Source organism: Tursiops truncatus, chromosome 19, assembly GCF_011762595.2.
Source record: "Tursiops truncatus isolate mTurTru1 chromosome 19, mTurTru1.mat.Y, whole genome shotgun sequence".
Lineage (NCBI taxonomy): Eukaryota > Metazoa > Chordata > Mammalia > Artiodactyla > Delphinidae > Tursiops > Tursiops truncatus.
The window spans coordinates 45788153-45804162 of NC_047052.1; the positions used below are offsets into that span (position 1 = coordinate 45788153).

General features: G+C 56.3%; 2 protein-coding genes and 1 non-coding gene across 4 annotated transcripts; 2 read left to right on the forward strand and 1 right to left on the reverse strand.

Moving 5' to 3' along the window:
• The first annotated feature begins 163 nt into the window (after window positions 1-163).
• On the forward strand, window positions 164-7905 carry MED29 (mediator complex subunit 29). 2 transcript variants are annotated; one of them, XM_073795862.1, is made up of 4 exons: window positions 164-517; window positions 1071-1129; window positions 1407-1491; window positions 3366-7905. In XM_073795862.1, the coding sequence occupies exons 1-4, from the start codon at window positions 302-304 to the stop codon at window positions 3876-3878; spliced, it is 873 nt and encodes a 290-aa protein (XP_073651963.1). In that variant the 5' UTR covers window positions 164-301; the 3' UTR covers window positions 3879-7905. The 2 variants fall into 2 exon arrangements, with proteins under 2 accessions (XP_073651963.1, XP_033702004.1); XM_033846113.2 differs by having other exon boundaries at window positions 3296-3599.
• A 2290-nt stretch (window positions 7906-10195) lies between these two features.
• Window positions 10196-12801, forward strand: ZFP36 (ZFP36 ring finger protein). The gene is made up of 2 exons (XM_033844527.2): window positions 10196-10347; window positions 11160-12801. Exons 1-2 carry the CDS (start codon window positions 10324-10326, stop codon window positions 12111-12113), a joined length of 978 nt encoding a protein of 325 aa, XP_033700418.1. The 5' UTR covers window positions 10196-10323; the 3' UTR covers window positions 12114-12801.
• A 2976-nt stretch (window positions 12802-15777) lies between these two features.
• TRNAI-UAU (transfer RNA isoleucine (anticodon UAU)) lies at window positions 15778-15870 on the reverse strand. The gene is given in 2 exon segments: window positions 15778-15813; window positions 15833-15870. It is a non-coding gene; the product is annotated as a tRNA-Ile (tRNA).
• Between the last annotated feature and the right edge of the window lie 140 nt (window positions 15871-16010).

Consider the following 16010-nt stretch of genomic DNA (forward strand, 5'->3'; position numbering starts at 1 on the left):
CTGAGGACCGCAGGTCGCCTCAGGCGGCGACGCCTTCTGGGAAATAGAGTCTGATTGGAACCACACCCGGATTGGCGAGCGTCTGGGCAAAGGGCGGAGCGAGGCAATGTGATTGGTGAATCGGTATCTCAGTCTAGACGTCGGATTTGAGAGTCGAGTTGGAGGGTGGGTTCTTTCCCCCCATTGGTTAAATTCTCTGGGAGGCGGAGCTAACCTGCAAACGGGGCCTAGAGACCAAGACGCTAAAAAGAAACCGGGAAGACGCGCTTCTGACGCACTTCCCGCCCGCGAAGCGAGAAAGATGGCTGCCTCCCAGCAGCAGGCTTCCGCGGCTTCCTCTGCCGCTAGTGTGTCAGGTCCGGGTTCGGCCGGTGGCTCGGGTCCCCAGCAGCAACCACAACCACCAACGCAGCTTGTGGGACCTGCCCAGAGCGGGCTTTTGCAGCAACAGCAACAGGACTTCGATCCTGTGCAGCGCTATAAGATGCTCATCCCGCAGCTGAAGGAAAGTCTGCAGGTGATTGGTCGGGAGATTTGGCTCTCTGACACCACGGGGGCGGGCGGAGGGACTGTTTAGTCAGGGAGAGAGCAAAAGGAGCGTTAGGCAGGGGAGAGGGATGAGACTTGATCTTCTTCGTGAGGCCAAAGCGAAGCTCTGTGGATTGACAGTGTGAGGTGGGATCAGGGCGAATTATGAGCTTGAGACTGACTGGAATTCGAGGGGGAGGGAATTTAAAGGAGAAACTTAGCTCTGGTCGTTAAAGCCTGAGGAAAGGACTGGCCTGTACAGAGACTGACCGTGACTGGTGGGTGAGGGAGGACTCTAGGTTATGTCCGGGAGGGTATTGGCGAGAACCCCAGGTGAGAGCGGGCCTCTGGGAAAATACAGGTGGTTATTGCTATAGAGGAATGGAAGCTGGAGTTACTCTGGAGTGACAGGAGGGTAAGTGCCAAGTGAAGAGGAGGCCTGAGATTGGGTGTATCTTAAGGAAGAGTGTAGATCTACCAAAAGTGTCACCTCTTCTCTTTCTCCATCTGCTGCACCTCTTTTTTTTTTTTCTTTAAACTAGACCTTGATGAAGGTTGCAGCCCAGAACTTGATTCAGAACACTAACATTGACAATGGACAGTGAGTACTCCTCTTTCTCAAGGCTGTCCTAACTCCATCCTAGTCTTAGAAACTCATCCCCCTTGCACCACACCCACCCCACTTTTCTCTTATTTTCAAGCCTGGCTCCCTAGCGCCTGACCTTGCCCTTTTTGCCCCTTCTTCTATTAACTGTCCCCTAGGCCCTGCCTCGGGTCTCCTGGGCCTATACCTGGTTTTCTGATGGATACTTCGTTGGGTAGTCACTTAGTCCCAGAGATTGGAAATACATTCCGCACCTTCTTCTCCCGGACTGTAGGAAGAGCAGCGATGGACCCATTCAGCGCTTTGACAAGTGTCTGGAGGAGTTCTACGCACTCTGTGACCAGCTAGAGCTCTGCCTGGTAAGGGGTCTCCTAGCTACCGGGTGACCACAACCCTGCCTCAGTTCCGGGTGCTTCAGGAACCTTCATTCAGTCAATCGACACAGGCTCACTGAGCACCTCCTGCGGCCCAGACCTGTGCTGATGCTGCAACTGATGCTGGGGGCACAATATTGCCCAATCCTTGCCCTCACAGAGCTTCCAGTTTAGTGGGGTGACAAATATATCCTCAAACACTGACAGCTCAGAGTAGTCAGGGCTCTGATGGGAAAAGCGCAGACCATGGAGAGCTCTGAAGGGGGAAGCATAGACAGAAGGCTCAGGGCTGGAGTCGTGGAGGCACAGGCAGTGGGGGCAGGATTAAAATGAGGGAAGCTCAGGGGGCTGTGGAAGTCCAGAGAAGGCACCTGACCCTGCCTAGGGCAGGTTTAGGGAGGAAGTGGCTCAGGGTAGACTACTAGTGGAGAGCACATCTGAGCGGAGGCTGGAACAAAAATGGAAGAAGGGCAGGAGTTGAGAGGAGGGCAAGTGTCTCAGAGCACAGCCTTTGGAGTCAGACGGACCACCAATCTCTACCTCTGAGCCTTGGGTTCCTCCTTTGGAAAATGGATTTTTGGGAAGGACTCAGCAAGATCTTGCATATAAAGCACTTAACCTGGTACTGGACACATGGCAAACGTTTCCTGTAGTATCCTCATTGTCATCATTATTTTGAACTGGACTTTGAAGGAAAAGTCAGTCTGAGGAGCCTCGTAGTGGCAGAAAGGTATTCCAGCCAGACGGAACAGCTTCTGCTTTAAGTTCCCTTTAGGAACATCATGAAATTCAGTCTGGCTGAGGTGTGGTAGGCGTTGGTGCTTGTTGCATTTTGAATATAGCCTGGAGGGCGCTGGGGAGCCATGGAGGGTTTCAAGCAGGGAAGGACATGGACCCATTTGCTTTTTTAGGAATATGCCTCTCTGGCTGCCACATGAGGGGTGGGTGCAAGGGGCTGAGAGTGGAGGCTGGGAGCCCATGGCAGGATTCAGGAGGGCCAGGTTCCACCAGAGCAGGGTCCTGAGGAAGTGGGAAAGGGCAGGTGGGAGAGATACTCAGAAGGCTTTGTGCACAGGGCCATGGGACTGACGGGCTGGGGGAGGAGCCTCCAAGATGAGGCCCGGGGCTCTAGTTGGAATGGTAGGGCCGTCCCTGAGACAGGGACCCAGGAAGGAGAGTGGTTTGGGGGGCAGAGTATGGGAACTCTGGAATTTTAGGGGAGGCTGGGTGCACAGAAGTGGTGTCATCAGTACAGAGGTCAGAACAGTAGTGTGTGTGAGTGAGACAACCCCTAGAGGGCATGAGAATGAGAGGAGGAGAAGGGATACGGGAATTACCACATTTAAGGCTTAGATAGATTAAAAAGCATCTAGAAGGACCAGCCAGAGAAGTAGGAGGAAAACCAGGAGGAGCAGGTGCCGCCAGAGAAGCTAGTGCCAATGCCAAGCCTAGGGTCAGGACAATCACAACAATAGTAGTTGACATTCATCAACTAGCACTTAAGTTAACTTGCCAGGACCTGTGCCTGTGTCTCTTGCACGCTGCTCTCACCATTCTCACCTTATTAGATAGTAGAAGTAGTTATTAAGCCCATTTTCCAAAGGAGGAAACAGACGCAGAGAGGAGCAGCCGCATGCCTGAGGTCACCCAGCGAGTGGCAGGGCCAGGCTCTGACCCCAAGACCCCAGGATTCCAGAGGCTAAAAAGGCTACCCCAGGCTGGCCCTTGGGGTGGGGTTGGCAGTACCCGGAGTGAAGGCTGATGCCACACCTTGCCTGCCTGCCCACAGCGCCTGGCCCATGAGTGCCTGTCACAGAGTTGCGACAGTGCCAAGCACTCTCCGACACTGGTGCCCACAGCCACCAAGCCTGACGCCGTCCAGCCTGACAGCCTGCCCTATCCGCAGTACCTGGCGGTCATCAAAGCCCAGATTGCCTGTGCCAAGGACATTCACACTGCCCTGCTGGACTGCGCCAACAAGGTCACAGGCAAGACGCCTGCACCGCCTACGGGCCCGGGGGGCGCCCTGTGAGCTGGCAGGGCTGGGAGCGGGGCTGGCAGTGGAGGAGGGAATGAAGAGTGGCCTCAAAGCAGCTGTGTCTCTGATTTTCCTGCCTGCGCACTGCGGCTGGCGCCAGCAGGGGGCAGCAGAGGCCAGCAGGGAGCGCCCAGGGCGGGGCCTGGCCTCTGCGGGCTGCCTTCTCTCTTCCCTGGCTGAGGGTGGACTTTGGATTGTGCCTGTTGGTGACCTCTTCCAGGGGCTCTCCCCCAACCTGGCCTGGCTCTGGAACCCTGACTGGGTCCCTCTCCCTCAGTCCTTCCTTGATTCTGTCCCAGTTTGGGGGTGGTCTCTGTCCTGCTCCTTTTTCTAGCTGTTCCTCTGAGCGTCTTGTGTCATCCGATCTCTTTGTCCCCATCTCCCTGTCTCTGACCATCTCTCTCCCAGTGCCCCTTTGCTGTCTTCTGCCCCCAGCTCCTAACTGGGACTCTGTGCAGGGGGCCAGAATGGAAGCCAGAACCCCTGGCTTACCTGGGGCTAGAAGGAGCTTCATTTCCAGGGACCACAGTCACATCCAGGGATCCCCAGCACCTCCCATGTCAGCTCAACCCCCAGTCTGTTTGACCCAGGAAAGAGGAAGTGGAGGGGTCTAGGCCCTGACCTCAGCACGCCCGATCGGGGAGCAACCCAGCCCGCCACCCCCGGTACCCGGGGTCTGCGTCAGCAGCACTCAAGCGAGGGGCGTTGTGCAATCTGCGGTGAGGCCTGGCGCAGTTGGATGCTGGGTCCCTGTATTTTTAGCCCCAAAGGAGAAGTGAAAAGGCCCCAGCAGGGGTGAATCATCAGTCCTGGGGAAGAAGACAGGCGCCTGGGCCCCAGCTCCAGGAAGCAGACCTTGGGGAGGGGGCTTCAGGGAGGGAGTGCCCCACCAGGCTTCCCCATGGCCTTCAGGCCTGGGCAAGTACAGGGCGGAGCTAGCAGCCCAGGCCCAGCTGGTGGGTGTGAAAGGCTCAAGTGACTCAGCCTGGTTGGGGGACTGACCCACCCAAAACCTTCTGTACCCTGGTTCCCATGGCACCGCCCAGAGGCCTCCTGTCCTGGACTGCACATCTGTGAGGAAAACCCGGGACCATGGAGACCTGCAATTCACCCAGAGCCTGCAAGTGTGTGTGTGTGTGTGTGTGTGTGTGTGTGTGTGCGCGCGTGTGTGTGTGTGTGTGTGTTGTGCACACATCCCAGAAGTTCCTTCCCTTTCTCCCTGACCTTCCTTGAAGTGCCAGGCACATGGGGCCAAGCTCCAGGCAGGGCAGCAGAACTCTTGGACACTAGCTGAAGCTGCGGCCCATAGGTAGAATTTCTTCTGAAAGGAAGCCACAGCTCTGTCCATTTATCTGACTGAATCAGCCCCCACCCCCCCATGTGACTCCCCAGATCTTCTAGGATAACCTACTTAAAGTCAACTGATTATAGACTTTAATCACATCTACAAAATACGTTCACAGCATCATCTAGACTAGTTTGATTAAATAACTGGGGACTGTAGCCTAGCCAAGTTGACACATAAAACTGACCATCATAACCTTGTCCTTGTCAATATGACACCCATACACATCTCCTTAACCATACGTAAGGTCCAAATAAATACAAAAACAAAGTTATATTTCCACCTAACATGATGCAATTATCTGAGTACAGCACGCTTTCCCCAGAAGAGCCCAGTGGCTTCCAGCCTGTGGGCACACACCACATACTGGTAGAGATGTGTCAGTGCACAGGCCCACACACCCAGAATGAAGTACAGCTGGCCCTGTGAGGCAGCATCAACACAACATCACACACAGATGGGGGCATGACATCCCAGCAGCCCTGACATGGGGCCCAGCAGTGCTTAAAACCATACCCAGGGAGACTGCGGAGACACCTGGTGGGCAGTGAGATGATGGACGCACAGTTCACACAGCCACACGGTGGAAATTGTGCACCCGAAAGTGGAATTCATTCAACACACGTTTGCCGAGCATCTATTTTGGGCCAAGCCCTATACAGTGTGAACCAAAGATCCCTGCCTTGCTGGAGCTGATATTTTAGTGACAGTTAAGTGTGATAAAGTAAAACACAGTAGGTCAAGTAATGAGAAATTCCAAGAAGGAAAATAAAGCAGAGAAGTGAGATCAGAAGTGGAGAGAGATAATAGGAGGAAAAGAAAAGTATTTGGGAATAAGTAACACAAGATTTGCATATGGGGGCTTCCCTGGTGGCGCAGTGGTTGAGAGTCCGCCCGCCGATGCAGGGGACACAGGTTTGTGCCCTGGTCCGGGAAGATCCTACATGCCGCAGAGCGGCTGGGCCCATGAGCCATGGCCACTGGGCCTGCACGTCCAGAGCCTGTGCTCCGCGACGGGAGAGGCCACAACAGTGAGAGGCCCGTGTACCGCAAAAAAAAAAAAAAAAGATTTGCATATGGAGAATTATGTTACTTTATTGGAAAACATGAAAGTTTGAGAGTTTAGGTTGGGTAGTGGTTCACGTGTATTAATGTGATCTGTAAATAGATGTTACATGTATTTATTATTTGTTAAATAGATGACAAGGTTATTTTTAAACCTGTTAAAGTCCTTGACCCAGGTCATGAAGGCCTCACTGAGAAGGTAGTATTGGAGTGAACTTGAAGGAAAGGGAATAAGTTGTGGACATTCCAGGGAGAGGAAACAGTAAGTGCAGAGGCCCTGCCTGAGGAATAATGTGGAAGCCTGGGCCACGGTGAAGAGGCAGGGATAGGAGAGGACCTTAGTGAAGGTTCTTAGTGGATTATTAAACCCAGAGGGAGACTGTACAGCCTCGTGCACAACCACCCACTCCAGGGAAGCATGCATATGAGATGCACAGCCACACAGGGCAAAACAGACCATGGCAAAACACAGGCGCACATGACACCCCTCTTCCCTAGCAGAGAATGGCATAACCCACCATCCTACAACCATGGTGTCCCTGGCGTCTCCGTCCTGGGAGCAGTCCCACAAACAGACTCAAGGAACAATCCAACTATGTGAAGATACAAACAACCCTCTAACCACCCCTTAACCCGCTATCTCCTACCCCATCTCAGACTTTGCCCATCACAGGATGACTCAGCCCTGCCCTCAGCTCAACATTATCAAAAGCAGCGGAGGCTGGATTTAGATAATGCTTCTCAGGTTCGAGTGTGCGTGCGTGTTTTCCTCTGCTCTGCTCACGGAGGCCTGTGTGAACCGCAGGAGTGGGCCAGCTGCCCTCCCCATCATGTGCGCTTGTAGACGTCAGGAACCAAAGTTCAGTTTCACTGCCCTGTGACTGAGCCACAGAGGAACTGCTTCCAGACACTGGCCTCCTGGTGTTTTCAGCTACACCCCGAGGACACAGACACAGGAACACTATTCACACACCTGATGATCACACACACAGTCAGCTGCAGGCGCCCTGCACACAGCCACAGCTGCCTACAGCCACGCACATGCTCCCACACACCCTCAGCTCCCAAGCTGTGTGCTCACAGAGCCTCATCACACCTGAGGACACAGACAGCGACTCTCGCCAGCCTCCCTCAAAGAGTTACAATCACTCAGTCACTACAAATCCCAAGGTGTTTCAGAGCTACACACAGATGTGCAGGGAGGTATGTAAGTCACACGTTCTCACGGATGCCACCTCAAAGACAGTTACAGCTGAGTACACACTCCCTCCCCCATAGATGGTGAGAGTAAATACAGTCTGGTCAGAAACACGCAGGCATAGGCGGTTTCCCGCATTTATTCTCACAGCCATACGTTCCAGGTGGGTTGTAAGGACACAGCGTTGACACAGGAAAGTGGGCGCACTTGTGTCCCACACCTAATTGCCCAATTGCACATCCAGGCGCGCCAGGGCAGCCCCACCTCGCACCTACAGCGCACACACGGTCCACACGCCGCAGGGCCCGCGCACCCGCGCGCACTGCCAGCCCGCGTCGGCCGCACCCGCTCCCGTCCAGTCAATCACGCCTGGGGCGCACAAGGCACACGTGCCGGCGCGTACACTGTCCCCAGCTCGCCCGCGCACTCTGGCCGGCTCTCACACCCCCGCGTTTCCCGTCCCCGCTTGTTTTTCTGGAAACTGCTCAACGTTCCCCTCCCCCTAGGCCGGAAGCGCTCGCCGTATTTTTAGCCTCTCTGGTTTCCGCCCCTTTCCCCCTCGGTCTGCCCGCCCAAGACCTGCCCCCTTGCGCCCCACGGGGGACCCCGGCCGTCCCCTTCCCCACCGTCATTCCAGAGGGGATTCCCGGCCCTAGCCGGTGCCACGGATTTTCCCGCTGGCTACGTGGGGAGCGGGGCGGAGCCCTGCCCTGAACTTCCTCCTGGGCTGGGACGCCTGAGGCCTGGATGGGAGGGGCGGGGGGTGAGGGGGGGGTGAGGGGGGGATGGGAGCCAGACTCCTAAACCGTTGGGAGAGGGGCCTCGGGGCTCGGACTCCTGCATTTGAGATCGAGGGTAGCTGGGGGCCTGGACTCCTGGGTCTGGTGAAGGAAGGGGCTGGGGGCCGGGTCTCCTGGGTCTGAACGAGGAGGTGGCTTGGAAACCCGGACTCCTAGATCTGAGCAAGGAGGGGCGGAGGCCCGGGCTCTTAGGACCCCCGCCCCCGTCAGTGTTTCCAGGGGTGGTCTGTTCTTCATCGCGCAAAGCCCCCTCTAGCCTTTTCGAGAGTCGCCCAGTCCGAAGCGTCCTGGCTCTCGGGCCGATGACTCAGCAGTTGGGAGAGGGGAGGGGGTCTGCTTGACTCAGGGATGGGAAATGCTCCCTGTCTCCAGGGAATCGAAACTGGTATCCCTCCTCCAGGATCGCGGCCAGAGCCGAGCCGGACACCGGGGACCCCAGGGTGCCTCCCACCTCTCGTCTTAGCGCCGCCTTAGTCCCACTAGCCGCACAGGGATTTGGAGCCCAGCCGGGTGGCGGGTGCCAGGCACCTCCCCTTTCCCCCTTTTCCCGTAGCCCTCGAGCGTCTGTTTACAGGCGACAGAAGCCCTGGTTACAGAGAGGAACCCTGGCATCCAGGCCTAGCCTCCTCGTCACGGCTTCCAGGAAGCCCCACTCCCTCGCCCCGTGCGAGTGAGTCACAGGCTAGAGGGAGGCTGCAACCGTGCCAGAGCCGCCCGCAGCCGCCCAGCTCACGAGACCGGCCGGGAAGGCCCCTCGGCCCCAGAAAGCGCCGCACCAGGGATTCCCCCGTGCTCTGTCGGACGAGCAAGTCGGCGTGTCTAGCAGAATCTCCCCACCTCAATACAAGCCCGCAGCCTGCAGTCGCAACCTGCAAGAATGAACTTTCCACCATTATAACTGCACTCCGTGTCAACGGTTTATTTCTACCCCCGTGTTTTCACTCAGGGCAGCCAGCTAGCTCATCGAGACCCAGTTTAAAAATTAGTTTCTTCTCCATATCTTAAGAGAGCATCACTCAGTGCAACCCCTTGACAATAAAAGACTTGCCAATAAGGGGAGTGATTTCTGCACATTTAGCGTTTTCTCAAGGTACATCCCTTTATTAGAGACCCATCCGACCATCAGTGGGGGATGACCCATTTCTGCCATTCGAGACAGCTTTCCATCAAGGAAACCCGCCACCATAATAAAGATCTCCCCCTTTCCAATCTTGAGTTTTCTCTGAGCACAAACTCTTAACATAATTTAAGGCCCTGGTATTAGGCTGCTGCCATTTACTAAAGGAGGATAACTTGGCCTCTCTCTGCCAGGGTTTCCTGGTGTGTAAAATAGGCATAACAATACCTCTTTGAGTTAACGTGTGTAAATACAGCACTTTCATGCAACAGTGCCTAGCCCAGAGGAAGCGATCAGAAGTGGCATTATCTGCGTGAAGGTGAGAAGACACAGAGGAATTGGGAAATTGGGAAAGGAGGCCCCTTTCCAGCCTCACCAGGTGTCCAGAACCACACCCACCCCCAACCCCCGTGAGTGGGGGCGGGGAGGGCGGTCCAGGTCTCCGGATCTGGGCTGTTTGAGAGCGAGACCGTGCCAGGCCGGCAGGTCTCAGAAGAGAATTCTCCACCAGGCCCGTGGGTCTCCTCTCTCCGTTTTGCTCCTGCGGATTTCTGTCTGTGGATGCTTGTTTCTCCCAGTTTTCTCCCTTTTTCTCTGTTTCTTTATGTGACTCTCCCTCCCTCCCGCTTCCCGCTCTGAATTTGTCTCTCTGGGACCGACTATATCTTGTCTTTTCAATCTGTGCCTCCCCACCTCGCCTCCTCTCCTTACCCTATCTCTCTCTCTGCATGTCTCCCTGTGTGCGCAACTCCCTCCCTCTGTGTGCGTCCCTGTGTTTTTCTCTTTGGTCTCTCCATTTCTGTCTCTTGCTCTCCGTGCGTCTCTCCCCGCCCCTGTCGGTCAGTCTCTCGATCGCACGCCCTCTCAGCCTCTGCCCTTGTCAATTCCCCCAGGAGCCCTGCCCCCACCTCCGTGCCAGTTCCCTTCTCCGCGCCTCAGTCTCCAGCCTTTGAAAACTGGGCCGACACCCCCCACCCCACGCACTCCCCGCGGTGTTGCGACCGCCCGCAGGCCCCCCTCAGGCGAGTCCCGGCCGGGAGCCGGGCGGATGGGGTCCGGTCCAGGGCTGGGCGGGCTGAGCCGGGGGCGCGCGTCCGGGAAGCGCCCCTCCTGGCCCCGCCCGCCCGGGCCAACTCCTCAAGGCCCCGCCCCCCTCTGGCTAGATAAAAGCGGCGGCTCTTCCACCCCACCGCAGCCTGACTTCAGCGCTCCCACTTTCGGCCTGTACCTCAGCCTTCGGCCATCTGCGCCGCCATGGATCTCACCGCCATCTACGAGGTGAGCCCCCGCTGATCGGCACCCCGAGGTCCGCAATGCCTGACTCCCTTCTCAAACCAGGGCTCTCTAGCGCCACAAACTCCCGCCCGGGACCCTTGGCTCCTTTCTCAAACTGGAACTCCTTAGTGCTTCACACTTCGGCCCGGGGTCCCTGCCTCCCGTCTCAGACCAGTGTGATGCTCTGGAGGTGAAAATGGAGCCCGTGACTTTCTGGTCTCGGTCCAAACACGGGTGGGGTGGCCCTCGGAGATGGAAAGCTGGAGAACTTTTCTCAGACGGGGGCTGTCTGCAGGCGGAAATGACCCCACACCTGGCTTACCCCTGGTAGTTGCTGAGGGTGCGGTTTTGCGCGGAGGCGTTTCTTGGGCTGGAGTCTCAGGGTGAGGGGGAGCCGACTTCTGTCTCTTCACTCCCTGACCCAGAAGACTCTGGCAACTCTAAAACCGAAGAGATCCGGACTCCTGGGTTAACTTTGCCCGCTCCTCCACTTGTGAAACTGGAGAACCTCAGATCCCTAGAGGCCCAGAGGCTGAAAATTGGAGGACAGCGGTGTGTCCTGACTTTAGAGCCCCTCTGATCCAGCCGGGGGAGCCGGGATTCCTGGGTCCCTCGGGATAAGTTTCAATCGCGAATAAACTCAGAACCTCCAAATCGGGATCCTTGCGATCCGGAACCCATGTTTGTTTTCTGCGGACGGGTGGGGCTCAGTCTGGGAGCCCACAAACCGGACTGGCAAGCTCTTAGGTGCCCTGCAGCTGGGGCGGGGCGTCACCCTGCATTTTCGGTGTCTTGACCGATCCCTGTTCCCACAGACCCTCCAGTTGCTGAGCCCTGACCTGCCTTCCGACCACGGAGAGACTGAGTCCAGCTCGGCCTGGGCCTCCTCGGGACTCTGGAGCCTCGGCTCACCCGACTCCAGCTCGTCTGGGGTGGCTGCCCGCCTGCCTGGCCGCTCCACCAGCCTGGTGGAGGGTCGCAGCTGCGGCTGGGTGCCCCCTCCCCCAGGCTTCGCGCCCCTGGCTCCCCGTCCAGGCCCTGAGCTGTCGCCCTCACCCACCTCGCCTACTGCGACCCCCACCACCTCCTCCCGCTACAAGACCGAGCTATGTCGGACCTTCTCAGAAAGCGGGCGCTGCCGCTATGGGGCCAAGTGCCAGTTTGCCCACGGCCTGGGTGAGCTGCGCCAGGCCAGTCGCCACCCCAAGTACAAGACGGAACTGTGCCACAAGTTCTACCTCCAGGGCCGCTGCCCCTACGGCTCGCGCTGCCACTTCATCCACAACCCCAGCGAGGACCTGGGTGCCTCCGGCCACCCCCACGTGCTGCGCCAGAGCATCAGCTTCTCAGGCCTGCCCTCAGGCCGCCGAACCTCGCCACCACCAGCAGGCCTAGCAGGCCTTTCCCTGTCCTCGTGTTCCTTCTCACCCTCCAGCTCCCCACCACCACCACCCGGGGACCTTCCACTTTCACCCTCTGCCTTCTCTGCTGCCCCAGGGACCCCGGTGGCCCGAAGGGACCCCACCCCAGCCTGTTGTCCTTCCTGCCGAAGGGCCACCCCCAGCAGCGTCTGGGGGCCCTTGGGTGGCTTGGCTCGGAGCCCCTCTGCGCACTCCCTGGGATCTGATCCTGACGAATATGCCAGCAGCGGCAGCAGCCTGGGGGGATCTGACTCGCCTGTCTTCGAGGCCGGGGTTTTTGGGCCACCCCAACCATCTGCAGCCCCCAGGAGACTCCCCATCTTCAATCGTATCTCCGTTTCGGAGTGACAAGTGACTGCCTAGTGCAGATTAGCTGGATCTTAAGGGGGGCCAGTTCTCTTATGCTGGGGGTTCCACAAGGGGTCCCAAGGCTGCGGGGGAACTGAGGGACTCTTAATCAAGTAGCTTCACCCCACCTTCCAAAGTGCATTAACTCACTCCCCTGACCCAACGCTGGGGCAGGTCCCCGGTGTGCAAGCTGTTCATGCTGTTGGGGGAAGGAGTGTTTTCTGGGGTCTTAAAAAAATGTAGCAAATTGGAGGTAGTGAGGCCTCTTTCACCTCTCCCCCGCCCAATGCTGTGAATAATAAGCCCCCGCTGCCCCTTCCAATTTTTTCTAGATCCTGAGGTTCCGGTGTCTGATGGTGACTGGATCCTCCCCTGAAGGGGAATCCTGGTGCTCAAATTTCCCTCCAAAAACAAGCAGCCAAAGCCGTTGCCAACCCCCTGCTCTCCCACCCACCCACCCACGCCTTTGGGCCTTTTATTTATGACGACTTTATTTATTCTAATAGATTTTATAGTATTTATATATATTGGGTCGTCTGCTTCCCTTGTATTTTTCTTCCTCTTTTTTGTAATATTGGAAACGATGGACTAATTATTGTTATAAGTATACTATAATATATGAAGTAATATATATTGTTAAAATTTTATTTTTTTTGGAATTTTTAAATAAAAGAAATCTGTGTGTAAACTGGAATCCTGGCTCTTCTGCGGTCTAGAGGTAGTGAGATGGGAGGGGAGGACGGTGTGGCCTTTTTTAGAAGCGGGATGGAATCAGCCGATAGCTCCTCCAAACCTCCCCGGAGCCGAGCTGCCAGCGGCGCTTACCTGGCAGGAAGTGACGTCACCTGGTCCGGCCATTCACCTGAGAGGGCGGGGCCAGGTGAGATCACCGGGTAGGAACCTGGAGAGCCAGTTCCCGGGGCGTGGGAGGCGCTCCCGTCCCGCCGGGATCCTTGACCCAGCTCTCGGCCGGGCGCGGGCGGGGACGGGATGTTTCCGTCCCCATGGGGCCGAGGGAGGAGGGCGGGGCGGAGTGGGGAGGACGGAATGTGCCGGGGCACGAGCCCAGGGCAAGCGAAGGAGGCCGGCGCGGCGGGTGGGGGAGGGGTCGTCCCGGAAGCCGGGGCGTCCTGGGGTCCCACTGCCCGGCCTTCCAGGATCAGAGAGTGTGGGGGACTCAGGCTTTCGGCATCTCGGCGGAGGCAGCTTGAAAGCCTTCAGGATTCTAGAATGTCAACACTGGGGAATCTCAGACTTGGTCTCGGCGACTTCTAGGCCCTGGGTGTCCCAGACGTTTAGGAATCGCAGAACTGTAGCCTCTGGCTTTCCGGGCTCCTAGACCTTCGGAATTCCAGAATCTTGGCCTGTCGGGATTCGAGAAGTTCGGGATTGCGAGATCTCGACATTTCTGAGCCTTGGAAACTCGTGGTCTCGCGCCCCAGGCGGGGTGGGGGTCGCGGCCGCGCCGGGACGGGGCGGGGCCCCCGGGAGAGCAGCGTCCTCGGACCATACAAGGCAAGAGGCGGCGAGAACCACACTGGGGCGGAGGAGCCCAGCGCCAGGAAGCCGCCTCGCGTCAGTGCCTGCGCCCCGCCCCCTTCCGTCGCGGCCTCCTACCCCTCTTCCCCCCGCCCCTCACTTCCCTCTCCTCTCCCTACCTCACCCCTTCTCCTCCCTGTCAGTTCCTCCTGCCCAGACCCTCCTGCGCCGACCTTCCTCTCCCCTTCTTCCCCCACCCTCCCCAGCTCTTCCCCTCCCCCACCACTCCTCTCCCCTTCCCCTTTTTAATATCCTTACCTTCCAGCCGCCCATTCCCCGTCCTCTATCCCCTCCTCTCTTTCCTTCCAATTCCCCTCCTCCTCCCCCTTCTGGCCTCCTTTCCTTCTCTCTCCACCCATTCCTTCCCTGCCCACACTCTTCATCCCCTCTGTTCCACCTCCCTCCTCACCCCATTTCTCTTCACCCCATTCCCTCCATCGAGTGTTCTCCTCTTCCCCTCCCCTCCTCATGCCTCCTTGACCTCTCAGCCCTCCTTGGCCCTCTCCCCTCGCCCACTGGCAGGCCCTGACCTTTGATCTCCTCTTCCACGAAGCACCCACGCCCCCGCGCCCCGTTTTGGGAAAGGGCTCAGGTCCCCATACTTGGAGAGGAGGTTTGGGAAAGAGAGAGAGAGAGAAACCCAGAAACCCAAAGACGTTGGAGAGGAAGAGCAAGCCACGCAGACATTCACAGGCACTGAAAGAACAAGAAGTAACACATCTCTGGTCCTTCCCTTTGCGAAAAACAGATTCTCTGCCCCTTGAAAACAAACGAACTAACAAATCCTCACTTGCAAAAATGGCACCTAACACCAGCTACCAGTGCCAAACACCTGAGAGTCATTCCTTTTGACTCTTTCCTCAACCCCCACACCCCAATTCAACGTCAGTCCCGTCTGATTCACCTTCTAAAGAGATATTACAATCCACCCTCCTGCCTCCTCCTCTGGCCCCCACCCTGGTTCTATCGGGCATCATCTCCCACCTGAACCATCATAGCAGCCCCTTCCTGGTCTCCTGGCCCAGGCCCCTACCCTCAGTCTCTTCCCCACTCCCCCACTAGGCAACCAGAGGGAAGCTGTCATGACACCTGAGGCAGATCACATAAAAGTCAAAGTCTTAAGTCCTCACCAGCCTACACAGCCTGGCTCTCATCTTTGATTACTCTTGCTCTAGTCACTCTGGCTTCCAAACAGTGCATTTGCCATACTTCAGCCACAGGGACTTTGCACTTCCTGTTCCCTCTGCCTGGAATACTCCCCCAGGTATCCCAACAGCTTACTCCCCTTCTTCAGGTCTCTGCTCAAATGTTTCTTCAGTGAGATGGTCCCTGACTACTATTATTGCAACCCCCATCCTCCCTACCTTTCTGTATTTTTTCCAAGATGTTTATCACCACCTAACACATCAAATGTACTTAGATCTTATGTTTATAGCAATCTTCCTCCCCCACTAGAATGTCAGATCCTCAGGGGCAGGGACTCTGACTTTGTCTTGTTCACTGCTGTATCACTCACACCTAAACCCTAAACCCAGGAACCAGTCACATAGTGGTCACAAGCTTCAGAATTTGTTGAAAAAAAAAATAAATCGATTCAGAAATGGAGAGAGAAAGAGAGAAAACTCCAAGACACACACACACACAAAATAGTGACTGTGTGAAGTAATGATGTTAATTAAACATTGTGGTAATTATTTTACAATTTATACGTATCTAAAATTATTATTTTGTACACCTTGGACTAACACAATGTTATACGGCGATTACATTTCAATAAAACTGGGGGACGGTGGGGGGGCGGGAATCCAAGACAAAAAGATGGAGAAGGAGACAGTATCACATAGGCAGTTTGCTGAGGACCCACAGCCTGACACATCTCCTACTGATTTGCAGACTCAAATTACCAGGCATCTAAGAGGCAATACCACCCCCTGGTGACCAAGAGGAAAACGGCATCTCCCCACAACAGAAAACACTCCCTAACAGATCGTCACCAGAGTCCCAGGATTCCTCCCAGCTTAAAAATTCAGGAGACCGAAACGTTTATTCTTTTAAGTGATATAGATGTTCGGGTTGATTAATAAGATGCATAAATTGACAAAAACCGGTAAGAGAAAACTAAAAGTGCTCCAGGTGAGGATCGAACTCACAACCTCGGCATCGCTCCGCTCGCACTGTTATATAAGTACCGCGCGCTAACCGATTGCGCCACTGGAGCTCCGGCCGCACCGTTGCGCCGCGGGGTCTTTCAGTCATTCCTGGCCACGTGACTTTGATGGATTGCTCCGCCTCGTCTTTGCATATACAAATAGGAATCTTTGGATTGGCCAATAGGAGAAAGTGCGTTACCAGTTCCGG